Here is a 26965-nt window from a genome sequence, read left to right on the forward strand (position 1 = left end):
TGCACATTTTAAGATTTTAGTTTAGACGGGCAGCATTGCCGGCGCAGGCTTAGAGGGCCGAAGGGCTTGTTCCTGTGCTGTACTTTTCCTTGTTCTTTGTTCCTTGAAACCGGAGCACTCGGAGGAAACCCACACAAACACGGGGAGAACATGCAAACTTCACACAGACAGTGACCCAAGGCCTGAATCCACCCTGGGTCCCTGGTGCTGTGGGGCAGCAGTGCTAACCACCGTGCCACAATGTCACTGTTAGTTGCAAATCTAGTCACATGTCCTTGCTAAAGTTAACTCATACAAAGAAAGCATTGAGCCAAATGTGATTGCTCCTTCCTAAAACTCTACAAATTAAAACAACAAGCTGTTGTTATTCATTCCTCCTTTCCAGATAGTGAACCCCTTTTAACTTTCCTTTACTGATAATGCCAGGTTTCGATCAAGGTTTTACAATGTAACAGGGTGTAAGCCTGCTTGTTTTCACAATGCGGCTCTGAGATATGGAAATGAGTATTATAGTGGTCTATTCAGCTATTCGGTAATTATCTTTCGTCTTCCTATCTAAAATCTCATGGTGCATTTCTCTGTCAAATGAAGCGAAGCAGAGTCAGATACTAAATACCAAAGTCCTCTATTGGGTGCAGTTTAAGCAGGAAACACTATTAAGTTAATTGATGAATATACTTTCTGCGAATGAAACTAAAACTAACCATTAAACATGACTTTCCAGATAGAAGGGACTTGAGATATTTGGAGATTTATTAGTTTTTTAAATTATAAATAATTTTGATTAGGATGAAGAGGGAAAGGTATCAGAATGATGATCAGGCATCACCAATCCGAAACCATCACTCAGAACATTCAGTTAGATCATGGCTGATTTGGAGTTGGAATCCATTTACCCAAATTTCATAGAATTTACAGTGCACAAGGAGGCCATTCAGCCCATCGAGTCTGCACCGGCCCTTGGAAAGAGCATCCTACCCAAGCTCAAACCTCCACCCTATCCCCCCACCTCCATCCTATCCCTGTAACCCCACCTACCCTTTTTTGGACAGTCGGGACAATTTAGCCTTGCCAATCCACCTAACCTGCATATCTTTGGACTGCACCCGGAGGAAACCCACGCAGACACTGGGAGAACGTGCAGACTCTGCACAGACAGTGACACAACCTGGGACCCTGGAACTGTGAAGCAACTGTGCTAAATACTGTGCTACCGTGCTGCCCTAAATTTTGTTCCATGTCCCCTGAACCAACAGAAACCTCAGCCTTTAATTTTCTAATTGATCTCGTTTCCACAGCCATTTTTTTCACTCGTTGAGCTCTTGTACTGAGTGGCCTGTTAGGCCCGAGAGTGCGTTTCTTTTTAAAGATTCAGACACATTGCTGTGAATCTAATGGATTCTTGATCATCATTAGATTTTTTAATTCCAGGTTTTTATTGGTTTCAAATTTCACCATCTGCCGTGGCAGGATTCGAAGCCAGGTCCCCAGATCATTAGTCCTGAATCTCGGGATTACTTGTCCAGTGACAATACCGCTATGTCACTCCTCCCCATTTAGGAGAGAAAATTTTAGGGATCTACTGCCTTTATAAAATAAACACTTACTGTTTTCACTCCAGAAAGATTTGGCTCTAATCATCTTTCTTATGATTATCCCAGAAAAAAATAGTTTCTCCTTGTCATAATATTTTAAACATTTCTATTAAAGCACCCAAGATTTGCTACACTCACTTATTTGGAGATTTTTTTACCCATTGTGTTATTGGAATGTGGAATATTTTACTGTTTTACTATTGAGACTATTGGGAAAGAATAGGTTGATGGATTCCTTGTGGATCTCTGAGTGAAGGGTTAGGGTTAAGGTTGATGTGGCAGGTGGCATGTCTCTTTTCTTTAGCTTTCCATGGTTTTAATGGTTAACTTTTCCTCATTTATCCAAACACTGATTTTTTTCTTTTTAAGCTAACGATCCCATCCTCCTCAGAATCAGCTGATAAGATTTCTATTTCCCCTCAGATGTGGAGATGTGAATTTTGCAACAAAAATAATGTTCTGGATTATCGTTCCAATGAAGCCAGACTCGGAGATGATCAGATTTATATCCACGTCCCTAATCCTGTGACCTCGGAGGATATCGATGATACACTGGTGGTGTTCTGTGTTGATATCTCCGGCAGTATGAGTGTAACATTCGAGGTAACTAGACTGAGGCATGAGTGTGCCGTGTGAGCAGATACATTCTTTTGTGAGCAGATACATTCTTTCTTATGACAAAATTGGTGGTTGATGTAGCACATTTGCATGATTAATGCTTTTATACTGTGGCAATGGCCTTTAAGTGCAGATCATCAAAATGTTTAAAATTTCCTTTCATTGCAATATTATTCTTCCTTTACATTACAAAAGAACTTTCAATGTTAGCGATGGAAGAAGGTGGGACTTGCTCCTGAATGAGTGGCAGAAGCAACACCTCCAGCTAATGAACACTTGTTGGAACATGTCTGAGGGGCAGGCAGTATTTTCGGGGATAAGTTCTCTGCCAAGTCCTTAGATGCCAGGAAGGCAAACCTGCCATTCTGAAAAATCCTGACCGTAAGCTCTAGTCTCAAGTCAGCCCAAGCTGTTACATACAGACAGAATCTTATCAAGGCTGCAAAACTAATTAAAACCAGCAACAAATTCCTCAGGAAACAGGCCGGTAGCTAATGGGGACAACAGGCCAAGATCCTAAGGACCTCTGCTCTTGTCATCACATACTGAGCAGCAGAATACCACACACCGGTATCTGCCATGCTCAACGTATCAACGTATCAACGTACAACTCAACAATATGCATCATCAAGGGTACTAAGTGACTAATTGACTGCTCCTGGCTACCAGTCCTCAGATGCAGTGTCCCCACCTCCTTGCACCTGTTCAAGGCTGTTCACAACCTTGGTTTCATATTTGACCCCAAGGTGAGCTTCCGACACAATATCCTCTCCATTACCAAGATAAGCTATTTCCACTGTTGTAACATTACCTGACCCTGGTAACCTATTACCTGGCCCTGATAACCCTATTTCCACTGTTGGAACATTACCTGACCCTGGCACTACCTCAGTTCAGCTGGTGCTGAATAACTCATCCATACCTTTGTTATCTCCAGACTGGAGTGTTGCAGCATTTTCCTGTATCCCTCCTTGCACAATCAGAAACATACAGCACTGAAGTCTTTCCTTCTGCTGCTCTGGCTCGTTGCAACAGCTGCTATGGTTTGGGTCCAAATCCCAGATTTTCTATCACAAATCTACGTAAGTTTCTCCTCAAATGTCTGTTCAATTCCCTTTTGAAACTATTTGTGTCCCCTTCAACCAGGATAAGATTACACTGTGACTCAGGCTCGTCTCTTTGCTGACCATGCTTCATGTAACTCCGTATCAAAAGGCCATGAAGAACTTTAGGATATATTGAGCTTATGAAAGATACAATAGAAATTCTCGTTCTTCTTATTTGTAATTCCTTCTGGAAATATTTTTTTAATTACTGAAGCTGTTTTGGTTGCAGGTCAACAGAAGCAGCAACTGCAAATCACTCTATATGTCTCGTTTACAGGTACAAATTATTCAAACTTTTAAATAGAAAAGATTGCAGAATAAAGCCCATAATGCTGCCACATTCATCAGAATGTCTGAATGAGTGGCGGCTGGTTCTGCAGCGGCACTTACTGTTATGCATTTGCCCCATTTGGCTCACTGTAGAACCTTGCTGTTTGCAAGGAAGTATTATAATGTGATATAGAACGGGAAACAGAGAAGCAGCAGATATGAGAGAGAACTCATCATAATAAACTTGCATTTGTTTATTGAGTGTTATTCTCCAAATACACAATAAAAGTGGCGACGAGGACAATGGACATGCACTTCCTAAACCACTTGCAATCAGAAGCTTAGCAAAGAAAAGTCAGGAAATCAGTCGTCTAGTGTGGACATGAGTAAAAGATACTCTGAAAATAGATTCTAGAGCTGGCTGCAGTAAATGACAGACCAAAGTTCAAATTAATGCCGTGCGTAAATTTAGAAAACAAAGTCGTTGCTGGAAATGTGGTTGCGAAATACGCAGCAGAGAAATCTGCAGGAGCAAAAATGGCGGGAGATTTTTTTTTTACAAACAATTTTATTGAGGTATTTTAGGCATATAGAAAAAGCGACATTGTACAGTACAAAAAAAAAGTCAAGACACAAATTAAACATAGTGCAAACCACGGCTCTGTTCACGCAAGGACTTGCCTCAATATCCCCCCTACTCTACTCTACCCTAGCTCCCCCTTCCTTCCCCCCCCCCCCCCCCCCCCCCCCCCCCCTGCTGACGCTTACTCCTCTGCGAAGAAGTCAATAAATGGCTGCCACCTTCAGGCGAATCCTGATAGCGAACCTCTCAAGGCGAACTTGACTTTCTCTAGGCCAAGAAAGCTCGCCATGTCCGATAGCCATACCTCAGCCCTCGGGGGCTTTGAGTCCCTCCATGCTAACAGCATTCGTCGCCGGGCTACCAGGGAAGCAATGGCCAGAACATCGGCCTCTCTCTCTTCCTGGACTCCCGGGTCCTCCGAAACCCCAAAGGCTGCCACCTCCGGGCTCATTACCCCCCCCGCCCCCGAGTTTTCAATACCCAGGACATGACATCTGCGAATCCCTGCCAATACCCCATGAGTTTAGGGCACGACCAGAACATGTGTACCTGGTTAGCCGGCCCTCCGACGCATCTGGCACACTTGTCCTCCAGCCCGAAGAATTTGCTCATCCGGGCCACCGTCATGTGGGCCCGGTGCATGTCCTTAAACTGGATCAGGCTGAGCCTGGCGCATGTTGCATAGAACATAGAACATAGAACATTACAGCGCAGTACAGGCCCTTCGGCCCTCAATGTTGCGCTGACCTGTGAAACCACTCTGAAGCCCATCTACACTATTCCCTTATTGTCCATATTTCTATCCAATTACCATTTGAATGTCCTTAGTGTTGGCGAATCCACTACTGTTGCAGGCAGGGCATTCCACGCCCTTACTACTCTCTGAGTAAAGAACCTACCTCTGAAATCTGTCCTATATCTATCTCCCCTCAATTTAAAGGTATGTCCCCTCGTGCTAGACATCACCATCCGAGGAAAAAGGCTCTCACTGTCCACCCTATCCAATCCTCTGATCATCTTGTATGCCTCAATTAAGTCACCTCTTAACCTTCTTCTCTCTAACGAAAACAGCCTCAAATCCCTCAGCCTTTCCTCCTAAGGGTCGAAATTCTCCGACCCCCCGCTGGATCGGAGAATCGCCGGGGGCTGGCGTGAATCCCGCCCCCGCCGGTTGCCGAAGTCTCCGGCACCAGAGATTCGCCGGGGGCGGGAATCGCGCCGCGCCAGTTGGCGGGCCCCCCCGCGCGATTCTCCGGCCCGGTGGGCCAAAGTCCCGGCGCTAAAATGCCTGTCCCGCCGGCGTAAATTAAACCACCTACCTTACTGGCGGGACAAGGTGGCGTGGGCGGGCTCTGGGGTCCTGGGGGGGGCGCGGGGCGATCTGGCCCCGGGGGGTGCCCCCACGGTGGCCTGGCCCGCGATCGGGGCCCACCGATCCGCGGGCGGGCCTGTGCCGTGGGGGCACTCTTTCCCTTCCGCCTCCACCACGGTCTCCACCATGGCGGAGGCAGAAGAGACTCCCTCCACTGCGCATGCGCGGGAAACTGTCAACGGCCGCTGACGCTCCTGCGCATGCGCCGCCCGGAGATGTAATTTCCGCGCCAGCTGGCGGGGCACCAAAGGCCTTTTCCGCCAGCTGGCGGGGCGGAAATTCGTCCGGCGCCGACCTAGCCCCTCAAGATTGGGGCTCGGCCCCCAAAGATGCGGAGCATTCCGCACCTTTGGGGCGGCGCGATGCCCGTCTGATTTGCGCCGTTTTGGGCGCCAGTCGGCGGACATCGCGCCATTTCCGGAGAATTTCGGCCAAGATCTTCCCTCCATACCAGGCAACATTCTGGTAAATCTCCTCTGCACCCTTTCCAATGCTTCCACATCCTTCCTATCATGCGGCGACCAGAATTGCACGCAATACTCCAAATGCAGCCGCACCAGAGTTTTGTACAGCTGCAACATGACCTCATGGCTCCGAAACTCAATCCCTCTACCTATAAAAGCTAACACACCGTACGCCTTCTTAACAACCCTCTCAACCTGGGTGGCAACTTTCAGGGATCTATGTACATGGACACCGAGATCTCTCAGCTCATCCACACTGCCAAGAATCTTACCATTAGCCCAGTACTCTGTCTTCCTGTTATTCCTTCCAAAATGAATCACCTCACACTTTTCTGCATTAAACTCCATTTGCCACCTCTCAGCCCAGCGGTCGTGTTTACTTTGCTCAGGGCTTCTGCCCAAACACCGTCCTCCATCTCCCCCCCGAGCTCCTCCTCCCACTTAAGCTTTAGGTGCTCGGTCTGCGTATCCTCAGCTCCCATTAGTTCCTTGTAGACGTCTGAGACTCTACCCTCTCCCACCTCTCCCCTAGAAACTCCCCTGTCCTGCCTCCCCTTTGGTGGGGGGCGTGGGAAGGACGGCACCAGTCTGCGTACGAAATCCCGCACCTGTAAGTATCTAAAGTCGTTCCCTCTCGTCAGACCAAACTTCTCCTCCAGCGCCCTCATGCTCGGAAAGCTCCCTTCCAGGAACAGATCCCCCATCCTCACAATCCCCGCCCTCCTCCACAGTCGATACCCCCCGTCCGTGTTCCCCGGGGCAAATCGGTGGTTGCCGCAGATTGGTGTCCACACCGATGCTCTTACCTCGGAGCTGGTTTAGCACAGGGCTAAATCGCTGGCTTTGAAAGCAGACCAAGGCAGGCCAGCAGCACGATTCAATTCCCGTACCAGCCTCCCTGAACAGGCGCTGGAATGTGGCGACTAGGGGTTTTTCACAGCAACTTCATTTGAAGCCTACTTGTGACAATAAGCGATTTTCATTTTTGTTTCATTTCAGCTCCGCGACATGCCTCCTCCACTGGCCCCAGATCCGAAGAGCCGCCACCACTATCGGGCTGGTGGAGTACCGTGCCGGCGGAAGCGGCAGAGGTGCCGTGACCAGGGCTGCTAAACTAGTGCCCCCGCACGAAGCAGCCTCCATCCGCTCCCAAACCGACCTCGCACCCACCATCCATTTCCTTATCATCGCAATGTTGGCCGCCCAGTAATAGTTGCTGAAGTTCGGCAACGCCAGCCCCCCTTCTCCTCTGTTCCTTTCAAGCATCACCCTCTTCACCCGCGGGGACTTCCCTGCCCATACAAATTCCAGAATAGTTTAAATGGCAGGAGATTTTGGCACCATTGGAGCTTTTGTTAAAAAATGTGTTTATTGCAAATTTTTCATTAACAAAACAATTAAGCCAAACTGAAATATCAAAGAACAGACAGTCCAAACCACAAATTAACTGAACCCCCAAATCTAAACGACACACCCTAACCGCTGACTAGCTCCTTAAAACAGGAAATGAATGGCTGAGATCTCAGGCAGAACCCGTCCACACACCGTCTAATTAACCTTCAAATGTGAGAAAGACCTGAGATCACCAACCAACAAGAGCGGAGCGGGAGACCCCCACCCGGAGCGGGAGACCCCCACCCGGAGCGGGAGACCCCCACCTGGAGCAGAGGTCCCCCACCCAGAGCGGGAGACCCCCACCTGGAGCAGAGGTCCCCCACCCGGAGCGGGAGTCCCCCACCCGGAGTCAGTGACCCCCACCCGGAGCGGGAGACCCCCACCCGGAGCGGGAGACCCCCACCCGGAGTCAGTCACCCCCACCCGGAGCGGGAGACCCCCACCCGGAGTCAGTGACCCCCCACCCGGAGCGGGAGACCCCCACCCGGAGCGGGAGACCCCCACCCGGAGCGGGAGTCCCCCACCCGGAGCGGGAGTCCCCCACCCGGAGTCAGTGACCCCCCACCCGGAGCGGGAGACCCCCACCCGGAGCGGGAGACCCCCACCCGGAGCGGGAGTCCCCCACCCGGAGCGGGAGTCCCCCACCCGGAGCGGGAGTCCCCCACCCGGAGTCAGTGACCCCCACCCGGAGCGGGAGACCCCCACCCGGAGTCAGTGACCCCCACCCGGAGCGGGAGTCCCCACCTGGAGCGGGAGTCCCCCACCCGGAGTCAGTGACCCCCACCCGGAGCGGGAGACCCCCACCCAGAGCGGGAGACCCCCACCTGCAGCGGGAGACCCCCATATCACAGTCCTCCCCATATTAGACTCCCCCTATCAGAGTCTCCCCATATCAGAGTCCCCCCCATATCAGAGTCCCCCCCATATCAGAGTCCCCCCCATATCAGAGTCCCCCCCATATCAGAGTCCCCCCCCTATCAGAGTCCTCCCCTATCAGAGTCCCCCCCATATCAGAGTCCCCCCCATATCAGAGTCCCCCCCATATCAGAGTCCCCCCCCATATCAGAGTCCCCCCCATATCAGAGTCCCCCCCCTATCAGAGTCCCCCCCATATCAGAGTCCCCCCCATATCAGAGTCCCCCCCATATCAGAGTCCCCCCCATATCAGAGTCCCCCCCATATCAGAGTCCCCCCATATCAGAGTCCCCCCATATCAGAGTCCCCCCCATATCAGAGTCCCCCCCATATCAGAGTCCCCCCATATCAGAGTCCCCCCCATATCAGAGTCCCCCCCATATCAGAGTCCCCCCCATATCAGAGTCCCCCCCATATCAGAGTCCCCCCCATATCAGAGTCCCCCATATCAGAGTCCCCCATATCAGAGTCCCCCCATATCAGAGTCCCCCCATATCAGAGTCCCCCCATATCAGCGTCCCCCCATATCAGAGTCCCCCATATCAGAGTCCCCCCATATCAGAGTCCCCCCCATATCAGAGTCCCCCCCATATCAGAGTCCCCCCCATATCAGAGTCCCCCCCATATCAGAGTCCCCCCCATATCAGAGTCCCCCCATATCAGAGTCCCCCCATATCAGAGTCCCCCCCATATCAGAGTCCCCCCCCATATCAGAGTCCCCCCCCATATCAGAGTCCCCCCCCATATCAGAGTCCCCCCCATATCAGAGTCCCCCCATATCAGAGTCCCCCCGATATCAGAGTCCCCCCATATCAGAGTCCCCCCCATATCAGAGTCCACCCCCATGTCAGAGTCCCCCCCCATGTCAGAGTCCCCCCCATGTCAGAGTCCCCCCCCATGTCAGAGTCCCCCCCATGTCAGAGTCCCCCCCATGTCAGAGTCCCCCCCATGTCAGAGTCCCCCCCATATCAGAGTCCCCCCATATCAGAGTCCCCCCGATATCAGAGTCCCCCCATATCAGAGTCCCCCCCATATCAGAGTCCACCCCCATGTCAGAGTCCCCCCCATATCAGAGTCCCCCCCATATCAGAGTCCCCCCCATATCAGAGTCCCCCCATATCAGTGTACCCCCATATCAGTGTACCCCCCATATCAGTGTACCCCCCATATCAGTGTACCCCCCATATCAGAGTCCCCCCCCATATCAGAGTCCCCCCCATATCAGAGTCCCCCCATATCAGAGTCCCCCCGATATCAGAGTCCCCCCATATCAGAGTCCCCCCCATATCAGAGTCCACCCCCATGTCAGAGTCCCCCCCCATGTCAGAGTCCCCCCCATGTCAGAGTCCCCCCCATGTCAGAGTCCCCCCATATCAGAGTCCCCCCCCATGTCAGAGTCCCCCCCATATCAGAGTCCCCCCATATCAGAGTCCCCCCGATATCAGAGTCCCCCCATATCAGAGTCCCCCCCATATCAGAGTCCCCCCCATATCAGAGTCCCCCCATATCAGTGTACCCCCATATCAGTGTACCCCCCATATCAGTGTACCCCCCATATCAGTGTACCCCCCATATCAGAGTCCCCCCCATATCTGAGTCGGGGGGGGTGGCCTGAAAGTGGTTGGAAGGTTTCAGAGATAGGGGCCCCCGATCTGTGAGGGGCCGGTCATGCTCAAAAATCAGCTGAAGTGCGGCCTCGCCGGGAGAACCTCCTGAGGCCCAGGAAGTCTGCAAGTTGCCGGTGAATAGCCGGGGGAACCTCAGCCCTGCCTCTGCCAAGAAACATCCCACAAAACACACCCACAACAAGGCTTAGGGATGGATTCTTCCACCCGCTCACCGCAAGACCGCCATGGGCGGGACGTGGACTGTGAAAGTCTGTTAACATTGGGCGGAAATGTCTGGTCGCTGGGCGGACGCGGCCAGAGAAACCCACCCTTAGTTTCCACTCCGCTGAATTAGGCCCCAGGTCACTTTTTGTGTGAATCACATCCACGTCCCTGTAATGGCAATGAGATCATATCCATTTACCCTGAGTTATGCCGTACGTTCGTCTACCTTATTCCGAGTGCTTTCTGTGGCCCTATTTGCCTCTCACTCTTCATTATCCCGTCTACCATTTTTGCATTTTCCTGTTCTCTCTTTTATGATTGTCTTTGTTTCTCTTTCCCTTGTCACCCTGTTAGGTTCCCATCCTCCTGCCGTTTCTAGTTTAAACTCTCCCCAACCACTTTCGCAAATACTCCCCCTGGGACATCAGTGACGGTCTTGTCCAGGTGTAACCCGTCCAGTTTGTTTGAGTGCCTTCTCCCTCAGAACCGGTTCCAATGCCCCAGAAATCTGAAACCCTCCCCCTCACACCATCTCTTCAGCCACGTATTTATCCAATATATCCTGTCATTTCTATTCTGACTAGCACGTGGCACTGGGAGTAATCCTGAGATCACTACCTTCGAGGTCCAATTTCTCACCTTTCTTCCCAACTGCCTATATTTTGCTTTTAGGACCTCATCCCTTTTTTTACCTATGTCGTTGGTACCGATGTGAACCACGACCACTGGCTGTTCACCCTCCCCCTCCAGAATGTCCTGTACCCGCTCCGAGACATCCTTGACCCTAGCACCAGGGAGGCAAAATACTATCATGGAGTCTCGTTTGCAGGAACACCTGTCTATTTCCCTGACAATCTATAACTATTATTCCCCTATAACTATTACATTCCCACACTTTTTACTCCTCCCCTCTGCAGCAGAACCAACCATGGTGCAGTGAATTTGGCTGCTGCTGCTTTCCCGTGAGAGGCCATTCCCCTCAACAGTATCCAAAGCGGGATATCTGTTCTGCAGGGGAATGGCCACAGGAGATTCCTGCACTGCCTGCCTCACTCTCTTGTTCTGCCTGGTGGTCCCCCTTTCCCTTCCTGCCTGTGGAGTCTGAGCCTGCGGTGTGACCACCTCTATGCACAAACTCTCTGCCTCACTGGACAGCTGACCACATGTGATCTTGTGATCTTCAGCTTATTACCTCTGCATCTGCAAGGAACTCGCCGAATCTCGTGGCGGGTTGCTGTCTAACCTTAGCTAACCTGCACATCTTTGGACATTAAGGGGCAATTGATCACGGCCAATCCACCTAACCTGTGCACCTTTGGACTGTAGGAAGAAACCGGGGCACCCGGAGGAAACCCACGCAGACACGGGGAACAAGTGCAAACTCCACACAGTCACCTAAGGCTGGAATCAAATCCGGGACACTGGCGCCATGAGGCAGCAGAGCTAACCATTGTGCCACCGTGCCATCCACCATCTCTTCAACCTTTGCCCAACCACTGCTGTACCCATCTCTGCTAACCCCTTCGTCCATGCCTTGGTCACCCTCCACACAACTTGCACTGGCACCACCCGTCTCACTGGCACCACCCGTCTCAAGCACAGGCTGACATTGACGATGCTCGCCAGAGAGGACAATTCAGTCGTAGCTCATTTTTTATCATGGAAGAGGGTCTACCTCACCAGGTGCTGGTCTGAGTCAAATGGGAAGGAATAAAAGATGCTGGGAAATTTCATTGATGATTACAGAACTGACAAGAACAGTCTCAAATGTACTCTATTATTACTGGCCGGCGAACGCGGAGAAGGTGAGTTGCTGGGTTAGAGGGGGGGACTCCCATGGGTCAGGATGGAGGACAGTCTGTGGAGGGGGTCGGGGATGAAGGCTTTGGCAACAGCACCACTCCCGATGGCCCCGGGGAAATACTCAGGGAGTCCCGTCGTAGTAGCGACGTTGAAATTCTGGAGGCAGTTGCGCCAGCACTTTAGGCTGGGAGGGGTGGGGGGGGGGGGGGGGGGCGGTCAAGGGAAATGCCAATTCGGGGAAATCACAGATTTGAGCCAGGGTAGCAGGATGGGAGCTTTCGGAGATGGGAGGAGAAGAGAGTCGGGGCATTAAAGGACTTGTTTCTCGGGGGCTGGGTTGCGGGATTGAAGGAGCTGGGGGTGAAATATGGGTTGGGGCAAGGGGAAATGTTTAGGTCAATGCAGGTCCGGGATTTCGCTGAGAAGGAGATACAGAGTTTTCCGATGGCGCTGGCCTCCACACTATTGGAGGAGGTGCTGACGACAGAGGGAATGGAGAAAAGGGTTGGTGTCGCCGATTTATGGGGCGATTCTGGGAGAAGAGAAGGCACTGCTGGAGGGGATTAAGACAAAGTGGGAGGAAGAGTTGGGAGAGGGCATGGAGGAGGGGTTGTGGTGTGAGGTGCTCCGGAGGGTAAACGCCTCAACTTCGTGCGCGAGGTTTGGGGCTGATACCGCTGAAGGTGGCGCACCTCACGAAGGCGAGGATGAGCTGACTCTTTGAGGGGGTAGAGGATGTTTGTGAACGTTTCGGGGGTGGGGGAGGAGTGCTCACAAACCACGTTCATATGTTTTGGTCCTGACCAAAGCTGGAAGGGTATTGGTGGGAGGAGGTTTTCAGGGTAGTTTCAAAGGTGGTACATGTGAGGTTTGAGCCAGGTCCCCTAGAGGCCATATTCCGGGTATCGGATCGACTGGGGTTGGAAGCAGGTGCGGAGGCAGATGTTGTAGCCTTCGCCTCGCTGATCACCCGAAGGCGGATCCTGTTGGGGCGGAGGTCAGTCTCTCCACCCTGTGCCCTGGTGTGGCGGGGGGGGGGGGGGGGATCTGTTGGAGTTTTTAACGCTTGAGAAGGTGAAGTTTGAGTTGAGGCGTAGGATGGAAGGTTCTACAATTGACTGTATAGGTTTTTGGTGACTCTGTATGGGGTGGATGGTGGATTCCTGAATCCTTTTCTTTGATGTTTGTATTTAAAATATTGAGTGTTTGGGGGTTGATAGGAGGAAGGAATTGTTGGCCAGGGTATTGGCATTGTATTTGATGTCATTGATTGTTTGTTGGTGAATATAAATTTGGATGAAAATGTGAAAAAGGAGGAGAATAAAAATATTTTTTTTAAAAAGTCTCAAATGACCGCCATGTAATTGGGCTTGCTAATTGTGAAACAAGTTGCTCTTTCCTAACCTGTTTGTTTTTGTTGCTTTTTACAGGCTGTGCAAGAGGCTGTGGCCCAGTCACTTGACTATCTTTTTCAAACATCACCTCGAACAAGAGTTGCCCTGGTTACCTTCAACAATGAGGTAGATGAGGAGAAATTGAATTCCCAAATGTCTCGCTGTGATCCCAGAGCTGGAAAGACATTCCTCCACCTGGGAGATTAATACTTGATATGTTCTGCAGTGTAATCATGGAAGTAGTCAGGATCAGGGTGTATATGCAGTCCCACACTTGTTAAAGTACACGTATCATCATGCCATATCCATGGCCATTCTGAAAACTCTTGTCCCTTCAGTAAAAGATGTGTCAAAGAACAAAGAACAGCACAGGAACAGGCCCTTCGGCCCTCCAAGCCTGTACCGGTCATGATACTACCCTTGGCCAAAACCCTCAGCACTTCCTTGTGCTGTATTCCTCTATACCCGTCCTATGTATTTGTCGAGATGTCTTTTGAATGCCGTTAATGTATCTGCTTCCACAACCTCTCCTGGCAACGCATTCCAGGCACTCATCACCCTCTTGTGTAAAGAATCTGCCTCGCACATCTACTCTTAACGGGTGGCACGGTAGCACAGTGGTTAACACAGTAGCTTCACGGGTTTGATTCCCGGCTTGGGTCACTGTCTGTGCGGAGTCTGCATGTTCTCTTTGTGTCTGCGTGGGTTTCCTCCGGTTGCTCCAGTTTCCTCCCACAAGTCCCGAAAGACGTGCAGTAACTTCATTGCAGTGTCAACGGAAGCCTACTTGTGACAATAAAGATTATTATTAATTATTATTAAACTTTGCCCCACGGACCTTAAACCTATGCCCTCTCGTGACTGACCCCTCCACCCTGGGAAAGAGTGCATGCACCATCCATTCTATCCATGCCTCGCATAATCTTGTTGACCTCTATCAGATCACCCCTCAACCCCCGTCGTTCTAATGAAAATATCCCCAGTATCAAGGCACTGGTCACGCTCGACCTGCTGCGATGGGCGGGCCACATTGTCCGCATGCCCGACACAGGACTACTGAAACAAGTGCTGTACTCCGAGCTCCGCAATGGCAAGCGATCACTGGGAGGGCAGAGGAAACGCTACAAGGACACTCTGGAAGCCGCCCTAAATAAATCGACACATGGAAATCGCTTGCCTTAGAATGCACAAACTGGATAAAAAGCATCCAAGAAGGCACCAGGGTGGAACCCGTGGAGGCTAAGAGTAAACAGCAATGGAGATGCCCCACCCACCAACCTCATCATACTGCACAGCCTGTGGCAGCGTCTGCGGATTTCAGGCAGTACAGGGCCTACCTCCCTGGAGTGGAAGCAAGTTCCCCTCGACTCTGAGGGACTGCCCAAGAAGAAGGATGAGTTTGTGACTAGCTATCTGAGCCCTTGGCTCTTTTTCCTATCCTATTCTGTGACCTCTGATCTGAGCCCCCACCTATTTAATGTTGGGTTTCTGGGGGTTTGCTCAGCTATGTTATATTGAGGGCTAAGAGCCAATATCAGAACGCATCAGGTGTAAACATTTTGATGTAAGGATGTATCAAATCCCGAGGCAATTGTCTTTTTGGGTTGTGTATAGGTTTGCATAGAACAAAATACTTATTCATCAGGTGAAGGAGCAGCGCTCCGAAAGCTAGTGATTCCAAATAAACCTGTTGGACTTTAACCTGGTGTTGTAAGACTTTTTATTTTGCCCACCCCAGTCCAAGGCTGGCATCTCCACATCATGGTTACCATCTAAACCCAGTTTACGGCATCAGCTAATTTCTCACCCCTTTGAAGTTTGTCATACTTCATTTTAATCTCAGCAAAATTACAATGTAAAATAATATTAGAATTTACCAAAGTTTTATTGATTCCACAGGTAACAATCTATGGAGACGGTCTGACCTCCCCACAGACTCTGCAGGACTTTGAGTTAATTGATCAAAATTATCTGAAAACGCAGGGTGGTCAGATAGCACTGCCACATTGTGTACTGGAGAGCAGGGATGCTCTACATCAGCGCATACACCTGTAAGTAACTTTCTTGTAAGGATTATCTGGGAGAAATGAAGAAAAAATGAATGTTGGAAATAATTTACCATAAAAATACCTGTAATTTATCTCATTTCAGTCAACATCTCAAAATATTTCCGGAGGAACCCAATTCAGATAAAAGATTAAAGCCATAAGAATAGCTCTCTCCCTTCATCTTTTCTGCTCTCTTTTTCCGACTGTCTCTTTCTTTCTCTCACAAAGGTATTGTTACTGTTCCTGCAAGAAATTCTCATGGGAAATATTCTTTGGCAGGTGTGCAATGAACACAGGCCAGAATTTGACGTTGTTTGGCTGGCTGTGCGCCTGACCCTGAAGTGTGTGAAATTGTGGGAGAAGACGTCCCGTGTGTATGTGGAGTTTCGAAGAGTGAGAGGGGATCTTACAGAAACTTATAAAATTCGAACAGGCTTAGACAGGGTAGATTCAGAAAGAATGTTCCCGATGGTGGGGGGAGTCCAGAACTAGGGGTCATAGTTTGAGGATAAGGGGGAAACCTTTTAGGACTGAGGTGAGGAGACATTTCTTCACCCAAAGAGTGGGAATCTGTGGAACTCACTCCCACAGAAAGTAGTTGAGGCCAAAACATTGTGTAATTTCTGGGGAATTAGATATAGCTCTTGGGGCTAAAGGGATCAAGGGATATGGGGGGAAGACGGGATCAGGGTATGAACTTGATGATCAGCCATGATAATGAATGGGGGAGCAGGCTCGAGGGGCCGAATGGCCTCCTCCTGCCTCTATTTTCTATGTTTCTATTTTTCTATGTGTCCCGAAGTCATAGCGTACTCACGCAAGATTTCAGTCAGTGGGCATGCATGAGAGGTCGCAAAGTGCCAGCTGCCAATCAAACAGACAATTCAACACATATTAAGGGGCAATTTGAAGTAATTTTATGGGCTCATCAACTTTTACAGTTGGCGGATGGACCAATTGGCCAGACGGCCTTTCGGTTTTACTGTAACTTTGATCTAGGATTGGGATGAACTGTCCAGACTGAAGTAAAATTTTAAAGATGTCTGCCGACAGTTAGCTGCTGAGACACAACCGTAGTTTTAATATCGATATTTACCTTTCATGGGTCCCAAGCTCCCGGAGACAGCTCTGCAATGGCTGTATTCCTGAGGGGACACATTAGAAGCGCCAGCCCACACCCTCTCTTGTCTTGGCGTTTGCCCTTTCCCCACCCTCCCTGGCAGTGCTCAGCTTTTCACAGAGTGTGTCTCACACTAAATGGTCATTAACTGGCCAGATAGTGTGAAATTGAGCTCCAGTGCTGACCACAGCCAGGAATATGTTTCACATCCGCTTCCCGGACTGCTGAGGGCGCGTGTTCGATGTGTGTAAAATTTGGGTCAGAGGAATGTACGACTTCTTGTGGGAACTTGTTTGTTAAATGTCTACTCAAAATGGGGAACCTCATCAATTTATTTGGAATCACATGAATCAATCCCTTTGCTTTCGGCTTGAACAGGGTGCCCTGTCCAAGAGCCGGTGCAGACTCGATGGGCCGAATGGCCTCCTTCTGCACTGTAAATTCTATGATAATCAATGAGTGCACTGGCAATGTTGGCTCATATTAAATGGCTGCTGGAGCAAGGGCCAAGCCTTTGAAAGTTGAATTTTTAAGGATGAGTGCTGAGAACCTTTACTTTCCCTTCTCTTGCGGTGGAAAACCTGAATTCCTGAATGTGGACTGGGAAATTCAAAGAAAATGCAATGTTAATCTATATTAGATTAATCAATGTGAATCTATATTAATCAATGTTAATCTAGATTAGAATTCTCTCAAATTTACATTGGTTTCTTTTTTTAAAATTAATTGATTTCATAGGCAATGCTAATGAGATGAATTGACCCTCAGGCGGTCCCCTGTCCGCATCTCTCGTTACTTTTCTATCTCCCTCATGATTACCTTGCCCAAGAGACACACCTCCTTCTTTCATAAAATTGATAGAATCTCTGCAGTACTGAAAGAGGCCTTTTGGGCCATCAGTCAGTGACCTTCTGAAAAAGGACCCTCCCTAGGCCTGGTTAGGAAGTACAAGCCGTAGGGAGATGCCAGTGTTCCCCTGATAGCCTTTCCATGCAGCAGAAGGCCAACAGCAGAGGATGGCACAGTAGCACAGTGGTTAGCATTGTTGCTTCACAGCGCCAGGGTCCCAGGTTCGATTCCCGGCTTGGGTCACTGCCGGTGTTGCATCTGCACGTTCTCCCTGTGTCTGCGTGGGTTTCCTCCGGGTGCTCCGGTTTCCTCCCACAAGTCCCGAAAGACGTGCTGTTAGGTGAATTGGACATTCTGAATTCTCCCTCTGTGTACCCGAACAGGAGCCGGAGTGTGGCGACTAGGGGATTTTCACAATAACTTCATTGCAGTGTTAATGTTGTTTTGTTCTGCTCTTGACGTAGCTGAAGCTGCTTCCTTGATGTGCACTCTGACAAAGGAAGGTTCAGACTTGGAGATAGCTTTAACACATTTATTAAACTGTTAACGATTCTTCTACTTGGATTCGACTCTCCTGTTAATCCTGCTATAGCTACTCAGACTGACTAACCAGTCTGCTACAATCCACGTGGTGGGTGTGATGTGTTTCAATCAATCCTGTGTACTCACTAAGTGTCTCCACTGGAAAAGAGGAAGATCATGTGTGCTGTGTCCTTTTATATGGGTTGGTGTAATGCCCCCCTGTGGTAGTGTCACGTCTGGGTGTGTCGTGACTGCCCATTGGTCGTGTCCTATCTTACTGACCTATTGGTTGAATGTCTGTGTGTCATGTCTCTGGCGCTCCCTCTGGTGTCTATCTAGTCGACATGTATTTACATTAACCCCTTGTGTATTTACAGTGATGCATATCACCACAAATGTAAGGTTACTTGTGACAATAATAAAGATTATTATCATTATTATCACTCGCCAGAAGCAAATTGCCAGCGACAGTGTGGACAAGCTCTTCATTGACTGGCCTCTGGCAGGAGGATCCTGCGTCCACCTTTGCAGCTGGTAAAAGGCTGTGATGGCAGGAAGACAATAGGCTCCACCCTTTCACCTTCACCTGTGATTATACCGGCTCCTAGTCTCCTAGCCTGCCCCTAGACAGATGATAAAATGCAGCACTCTGTGGAATTATTCCCTAGTGGGAGTCAGTACCTGTATAACTGGGCCCAATGAGAGTCAGTGCCTGTAGAGTGAGGGAAACAGTGTGGGGGGTGAGCAGCTCACTGATCCTGAATTGATCACTGATGTCACTGCAGTTTGTGGCTCATGGAGCTGCCTCAATCTGGGCAACTGTTGCAAGTGTGGTGATTACAAAGAACAAAGAACAAAGAAATGTACAGCACAGGAACAGGCCCTTCGGCCCTCCAAGCCCGTGCCGACCATGCTGCCCGACTAAACTGCAATCTTCTACACTTCCTGGGTCCGTATCCCTCTATTCCCATCCTATTCATGTATTTGTCAAGATGCCCTTCTATGTCGGTTAGTTTCTCCTTCACGTTTTAGTTTAATTAGAACATAAAAATGTATTTCCTTTCATGTGAATAAATTTGTCACGTGTACTGTAATGTTCATGTCCTCTCGTGTCTCTGCAGATTGCAAGAGTGTGGTGCTACAGCATTGGGCCCAGCAGCACTAGTATCCATCGCGATGGCTGCCCAGAAACAAGGCTCGAAGGTAGTTGGAATTTGACAAGGATATATTTGGGTGCATTGCATCTGGTAGAAATATTGTTTAAAAATTTAAACAATAGAAACTTCAATTGCAGAAAACAAAAGAGTATAAATAAAATACGTTACTCAAGTTGGGCTGCTTGAGTGGAAGGGACCGAGTGGCTAAGGTAAATATGGTCCTTTAGAGGATGAGAAGGGAGATTTAATAATGGGAGATGAGGAAATGGCTGAGGAACTGAACAGGTTTTTTGGGTCGGTCTTCACAGTGGAAGACACAAATAACATGCCAGTGACTGATGGAAATGAGGCTATGACAGGTGAGGACCTTGAGAGGATTGTTATCAACAAGGAGGTAGTGATGGGCAAGCTAATGGGCTAAAGGTAGACAAGTCTCCTGGACCTGATGGAATGCATCCCAGAGTGCTAAAAGAGATGGCTAGGGAAATTGCAAATGCACTAGTGATAATTTACCAAAATTCACTAGACTCTGGGGTGGTCCCGGCAGATTAGAAATTAGCAAACGTGACACCACTGTTTAAAAAAGGAGGTAGGCAGAAAGCGGGTAATTATAGGCCAGTGAGCTTAACTTCGGTAGTAGGGAAGATGCTGGAATCTATCATCAAGGAAGAAATAGCGAGGCATCTGGATGGAAATTGTCCCATTGAGCAGGCGCAGCATGGGTTCATAAAGGGCAGGTCGTGCCTAACTAATTTAGTGGAATTTTTTGAGGACATTACCAGTGCGGTAGATAACGGGGATCCAATGGATGTGGTATATCTGGATTTCCAGAAAGCCTTTGACAAGGTGCCACACAAAAGGTTGTTGCATAAGATAAAGATGCATGGCATTAAGGGGAAAGTAGTAGCATGGATAGAGGATTGGTTAATTAATAGAAAGCAAAGAGTGGGGATTAATGGGTCTTTCTCTGGTTGGCAATCGGTAGCTAGTGGTGTCCCTCAGGGATCAGTGTTGGGCCCACAACTGTTCACAATTTACATAGATGATTTGGACTTGGGGACCAAGGGCAATGTGTCCAAGTTTGCAGACGGCACTAAGATAAGTGGTAAAGCAAAAAGTGCAGAGGATACTGGAAGTCTGCAGAGGGATTTGGATAGGCTGAGTGAATGGGCTAGGGTCTGGCAGATGGAATACAATGTTGACAAATGTGAGGTTATCCATTTTGGTAGGAATAACAGCAAAAGGGATTATTATTTAAGTGATAAAATATTAAAACATGTTGCTGTGCAGAGAGACCTGGGTGTGCTAGTGCATGAGTCGCAAAAAGTTGGTTTACAGGTGCACAGGTGATTAAGAAGGCGAATGGAATTCTGTCCTTCATTGCTAGAGGGATGGAGTTTAAGACTAGGGAGGTTCTGCTGCAATTGTATAAGGTGTTAGTGAGGCCACACCTGGAGTATTGTGTTCAGTTTTGGTCTCCTTACTTGAGAAAGGACGTACTGGCACTGGAGATTCACTAGGTTAATCCCAGAGTTGAAGGGGTTGGATTACGAGGAGAGATTGAGTAGACTGGGACTGTACTTGTTGGAATTTAGAAGAATGAGGGGGGATCTTATAGAAACATATAAGATTATGACGGGAATAGATAGGATAGATGCGGGCAGGTTTTTTCCACTGGCGGGTGGAAGCAGAACTAGGGGGCATAGCCTCAAAATAAGTGGAAGTAGATTTAGGACTGAGTTTAGGAGGAACGTCTTCACCCAAAGGGTTGTGAATCTATGGAATTCCTTGCCCAGTGAAGCAGTAGAGGCTCCTTCATTAAATGTTTTTAAGATAAAGATCGATAGTTTTTTGAAGAATAAAGGGATTCGGGGATATGGTGTTCGGGCCGGAAAGTGGAGCTGAGTCCACAAAAGATCAGCCATGATCTCATTGAATGGTGGAGCAGGCTCGAGGGGCCAGATGGCCGACTCCTGCTCCTAGTTCTTATATTCTTATGAGTGTAATAATCCAAGTGAGCTGATGATACAAAGTTAGATGGAAAAGTAAGGAGGCTGAAGCAGATTGAGTAAGCGAGCGAAAGCATGCAGGAGGGAATACAGTGTGGCAAAGTGTGACGTTTTCCACTTTGGTAGGAAGTCTGAAAATCCAGAATGTATTTCCAATGGTGGGAGGCAGAGAGACATTTGCATTCAGAGTGTCTGCATGTCCTCGTCCATCAACCACAGACATTTAATAGCTATACAAGCAGTTCGGAAGGAAAAGGGAATATTAGTCTTTTGTTACAAATGAATTGGAGTAGGAGGATAAAGAAGTCTTACTACAGGGCACTGGTGAAACCACACCTGCAGTTTTGGGCTCCTTACTTAAGGAACAACATACTTGCCTTCGAGGGAGTGCAACAAAGGTTTACTGGACTGGCTTCTGAGATCAGAAGAGATTGAGTAGACTGTATTATTATTGTTCCCTCTGCTAATATTGGACAAGTCAGATCCCTGAGTGAAACCGGGCCTGAGAAATCCTGGGTGGAAATTTCCAAAACTTTGGCTAAGCCGGTGTTCTTCCCACCGGTGCGACATTCAATGGCAATACCATTACTGAATCTCCCACTTTCATTATCCTGTGGGTTACCATTGACCAGTAACTGGACTGGGCCAGACATATAAATACTATGGCTACAGAAGGTCAGAGACTGGGAAATCTGTGGCGATTAACCCCTGACCCCCAGAACCTGTCCACATTTACAAAGCACAAGTTAGGAATGTGATGGAACACTCTCCACTTACCTGGATAAATGTAATTCTAACAACACTCAAGATGCTTCACACCATCCAGGATAAAGTTGCCTGATTGTTGGTACCCAATCCACCACCTTCAGCATCCACTTCCTCCACCAGAAGTGAAGTGGCAGCCGTGTGTACCATCTACAAGATGCAGTACAACTCACCAAATTTTCTTTGACAGCACCTTCCAAACCAATGACCTCTACTAACTAGAAGGATAAGGGCAGCTGCTGCATGGGGAACACCACCAACTGCACGTTCCTCTCCAAGCCACTCACATCCTGACTTGGAATCACATTACCATTTCTTCACTGTCGCCGGGAACTCCCTTCCTAACAGCCCTGTATGTGTTCCTTCAATACATGGACCACAGCAGTTCAAGAAGGCAGCTGATCACCTTCTCAAAAGTAGACATTTACCGCAAGGAAAATCCAGGTGTGTTATTGGACAGCAGACAATAGTTTTGATCCATCGGCCTCTGGATTGTGGGCCCAGCTGCAGCATTTTGCTCCGTCCTCAAAAACTGTTTGGATGCACAATAAATATCGACCGAGCCACCAGTGCACACACACCTTCAACACCCTCCAAAATTAGATTCTGGCAAATACCTATATCCACAATTGCAATTGGGGCACTGATATTTAATCAAAACTCTCTCAGGGGGTCAGATGGAGAGCTTGATGGGGTTTTAGGAAAGGATCCTGACCTCGAAACCCCAACAGTGTACAGTTTCTGAACAGTCCGTGTCTTTCTACTGACCCGACAAACACATTAAACTCTGGAAACAGCTGAACTTCAGGAAAACTTTGCTTGATTAACATTTCTGGCTCGGCTGCCCTCTGCCGATTGCAGAATGTTTATTTACACAAGGATTCATGTGCCTGGATTATTAAACAATCTACCTTAAGGTATCCAGGCTCTGTGACTGGAAAAGGGGCAATTAAATGTCCTAAAGGTGAGATTATCATTCATTCCAACCATGTATCTGTTTACAAAGAGAGGCCTAAAGGACGTTTATTTATAGAAAAAAGATTCCCTGGAGAGTAGATAATTTGAGTCAATGGCCGCGATTTAATGGAAATGAAACGAGTTTTGTCTGCATTTAGCGGGGTGCTGGCAGCGCTCAGAACGGCCCGCTATTAATCAGGACTCTGCCTCAGTTTTGGGCCTCAGTGAGGTACGGCCCGCCAAGGCTGCACTTAGACTAATTTCCTGCACTAACGAGCTCAGCCCACAGTGCAGGAAGAGATCAGAGCGCCATTGAAAACTGGCACCCCGATCTCTAGGCCACCCACTGCGGCCTCTGGCCATTCCCCAGGCTCCAACTTACCAAATAGGGGGTCTGGCAGCCTCCCCTTCCCCCCAAACCCCACTTCATAAGGGCAGAGCAATCCTAGCCCGATCCATGGCACAGGAAAGATGCCACACGGACATCTTGGCACTTGCAGCATGGCACCCTGGCCCCTACCAGCCTGGTAATGTCACCTGGGCACCATGGCAATGCCGCAGTGCCCAGGTGACATTGGGAGTGCCAGGGTACCACTCTGCCCAGAGCCCAACCACCTGGGGGCCCCCTGATCACCTGAGAGACCCCCTCAAGTGATGGTACACCTGGTCCATGTTTGTGGCAACCAGTGGTAATGGTGCTAGGTCAAGGCCTTGAGGTCCCCCGCCCTGGGTAACTCGAGTGCAGACGTATTCAAGTGAGCCTAACTGTTCACTTGAATATGCAAATCTGGATCACACCCTTTGAGGCATGTTCCAGATCACGACACACAAGCCCCATAAATCTTGCGAGAGGCCTCTTGTGTGATTTACCGGCCTCATCACTTTCCAAGTCAGGCGTGATGAGGCTGTTAGATCACAGCTATTGTGGTTAGACTTAGGTAAACAGGTCAGGGGATCTGAGTAGGATAAAGGATGTAATTAATGGGAGGAGCCAAGTCTGTAGCAGGCAGTTTAACTTGTAGTTTGGTTCGGAGTTTGAAACTGAGCAGGAGCTTTTGCCAAAGCCTTCCCGCAAAACAGCAACAAGCAATTCTCCTAAAGATAGCGAAACATGTGGCTGGTCTGCAAAAGGATTTCTTTCTCTCTCTGTCTCTCTCTCCCTCTAAGCAGTATTTCAAGAAAAGTATATGATGTGTGAAGCAAGTTGGTTCAACGTTAACTGCAACTGGATGCAGTGAAACTAGAAACAGACGTCTGACACAGGAGATGATCCAACACTGTTTTATTGAACTAGCTGACTGCTGTACATATTGTGCTGTGGGTTGACACCCTACTAATCTAACTGATAACCTCTGACTGGCTTGACCAGACTAGCTAGCTACCGCATGGTGATAGTGCTCACTAGCTTGTTCACTCTGACTGTCTCAGTGGCTGTGTCCTGAGAGACGGAGAGTTCTAATGCCCTGTGGGCTTTATAGTGGTGTCCTGTCTGGTGATTGGTTGTTCTGTGTTGTGTGTTCATTGGTTACCCTGTGTGTCAATCACTGCCTGTCTGCATCTCATGATATACATGAGTGGATATTATGACAGTATGTACAAATAACCCTGCGCGATTCTGCGTCCGCGTTGCAGCGGACACGGATCATGGCGTGCTGGGTGAATAGAGGAGAGGCCAAAAATCGAGATTCGTGCCAGGCATGAGCCATTTTGGAACTCATCCAGCCCTCTGCCGATGACGAGCCCCGATCCCACTTGCTCCCGATGGTGAGTTGCGGATTCCGGCCCGCTCCAGGTCCTGGCACACTCCCGATGATGACTCCGGATCCCAGCCCTCCCCCGATGATGTGCTCCGGATCCCAGCCCTTTCCCGATGATGACTCCGGATCCCAGCCCTCCCCCGATGATGTGCTCCGGATCCCAGCCCTTTCCCGACGATGACTCCGGATCCCAGCCCTTTCCCGATGATGACTCCGGGTCCCAGCCCTCCCCCGATGATGTGCTCCGGATCCCAGCCCTTTCCCGATGATGACTCCGGATCCCAGCCCTCCCCCGATGATGTGCTCCGGATCCCAGCCCTTTCCCGATGATGACTCCGGATCCCAGCCCTTTCCCGACGATGACTCCGGATCCCAGCCCTTTCCCGATGATGACTCCGGATCCCAGCCCTCCCCCGATGATGACTCCGGATCCCAGCCCTCTCCCGATGATGTGCTCCGGATCCCAGCCCTTTCCCGATGATGACTCCGGATCCCAGCCCTTTCCCGATGATGACTCCGGATCCCAGCCCTTTCCCGACGATGACTCCGGATCCCAGCCCTTTCCTGATGATGACTCCGGATCCCAGCCCTCCCCGATGATGTGCTCCGGATCCCAGCCCTTTCCCGATGATGTGCTCCGGATCCCAGCCCTTTCCCGATGATGTGCTCCGGATCCCAGCCCTCTCCCGATGATGACTCCGGATCCCAGCCCTTTCCCGATGATGACTCCGGATCCCAGCCCTTTCCCGATGACGAGCTCCGGATCCCAGCCCTTTCCCGATGATGACTCCGGATCCCAGCCCTCCCCCGATGATGACTCCGGATCCCATCCCTTTCCCGATGATGTGCTCCGGATCACAGCCCTCTCCCGATGATGACTCCGGATCCCAGCCCTTTCCCGATGATGACTCCGGATCCCAGCCCTTTCCCGATGACGAGCTCCGGATCCCAGCCCTTTCCCGATGATGACTCCGGATCCCATCCCTCTCCCGATGATGACTCCGGATCCCAGCCCTTTCCCGATGATGACTCCGGATCCCAGCCCTTTCCCGATGATGACTCCGGATCACAGCCCTCTCCCGATGATGACTCCGGATCCCAGCCCTTTCCCGATGATGACTCCGGATCCCAGCCCTCCCCCGATGATGACTCCGGATCCCAGCCCTTTCCCGATGATGACTCCGGATCCCATCCCTTTCCCGATGATGACTCCGGATCCCAGCCCTTTCCCGATGATGACTCCGGATCCCAGCCCTTTCCCGATGATGACTCCGGATCCCATCCCTTTCCCGATGATGACTCCGGATCCCATCCCTTTCCCGATGATGACTCCGGATCCCAGCCTTCCCCCGATGATGACTCCGGATCCCAGCCCTTTCCCGATGATGACTCCGAATCCCAGCCCTCTCCCGATGGTGACTCCGATCCCAGCCCTCTCCCGATGATGACTCCGGATCCCAGCCCTTTTCCGATGACGAGCTCCGAATCCCAGCCCTTTCCCGATGATGACTCCGGATCCCAGCCCTCTCCCGGTGATGACTCCGGATCCCAGCCCTCCCCGATGATGACTCCGGATCCCAGCCCTTTCCCGATGATGACTCCGGATCCCAGCCCTCTCCCGATGATGACTCCGGATCCCAGCCCTTTCCCGATGATGTGCTCTGGATCCCAGCCCTCTCCCGATGACGAGCTCCGGATCCCAGCCCTTTCCCGATGATGACTCCGGATCCCAGCCCTTTCCCGATGATGACTCCGGATCCCAGCCCTTTCCCGATGATGACTCCGGATCCCAACCTGCTCCCGATGATGACTCCGGATCCCAGCCCTTTCCCGACGATGGCTCTGGATCCCAGCCCTCTCCTGATGACGAGCTCCGGATCTCCCACAAAAATGGCAGGAATATCATTAATTGGCATTCATTTCAATCTCATTAACGAGATTGGTGTGAAATGCGGCGGCCTCCTGGGATTTACCGACTCCCCAGCAGGAAGTCATTGTTTATTTTTCCTTTTTAAAAACCTGAATCTGGCGTAATGTCTTCTGAGGGGATCTGAGGAGGTGAAGAGACATTTCCCTTTCCGGTCTTCCGGTTAGATCACTGGAGACCATTAGATAGGGTTTCTGTCCCGTTAATGGGAGGGGGATTGGCCTTGATTGGGGATTATTGATTTATCGCCGCGCTGAGGTGGGATCCAGATCAAGCCAACGGGAGCGGGCCGGGTAGATTGGAAACCGATCGCCGTCTGCCGCGGTTCCCGATTTCGGACTCTCCATGATTTAACCGACTCGCTTGGATTTGTGCCCTGCACAGCACAGCTGTTAGATTGCGCCCAATATATTTTTTACTGAAGGAGACTTTGTTGTTGACTGAAAGGATAATTGTGGAAGAGTTTTGTTCTTGTGTCTATTGCTCCACTTCTACTGGAGTCACAAT

At 49.9% G+C, this 26965-nt stretch overlaps 1 protein-coding gene across 1 annotated transcript in view; it reads left to right on the forward strand.

Moving 5' to 3' along the window:
- Positions 1-26965, forward strand: part of LOC140404159 (circularly permutated Ras protein 1-like) — a 175850-nt gene that overhangs the window by 75915 nt on the left and 72970 nt on the right. The window contains exons 8-12 of the mRNA XM_072492576.1: positions 2019-2198; positions 3549-3596; positions 13384-13473; positions 15247-15398; positions 19008-19089. Coding sequence (XP_072348677.1) covers positions 2019-2198; positions 3549-3596; positions 13384-13473; positions 15247-15398; positions 19008-19089 — 552 coding nt within the window. The remainder of the gene's footprint in view (positions 1-2018; positions 2199-3548; positions 3597-13383; positions 13474-15246; positions 15399-19007; positions 19090-26965) is intronic.

The sequence above is a fragment of the Scyliorhinus torazame genome, chromosome 29 (assembly GCF_047496885.1).
Source record: "Scyliorhinus torazame isolate Kashiwa2021f chromosome 29, sScyTor2.1, whole genome shotgun sequence".
NCBI classification, from domain to species: Eukaryota; Metazoa; Chordata; class Chondrichthyes; order Carcharhiniformes; family Scyliorhinidae; genus Scyliorhinus; species Scyliorhinus torazame.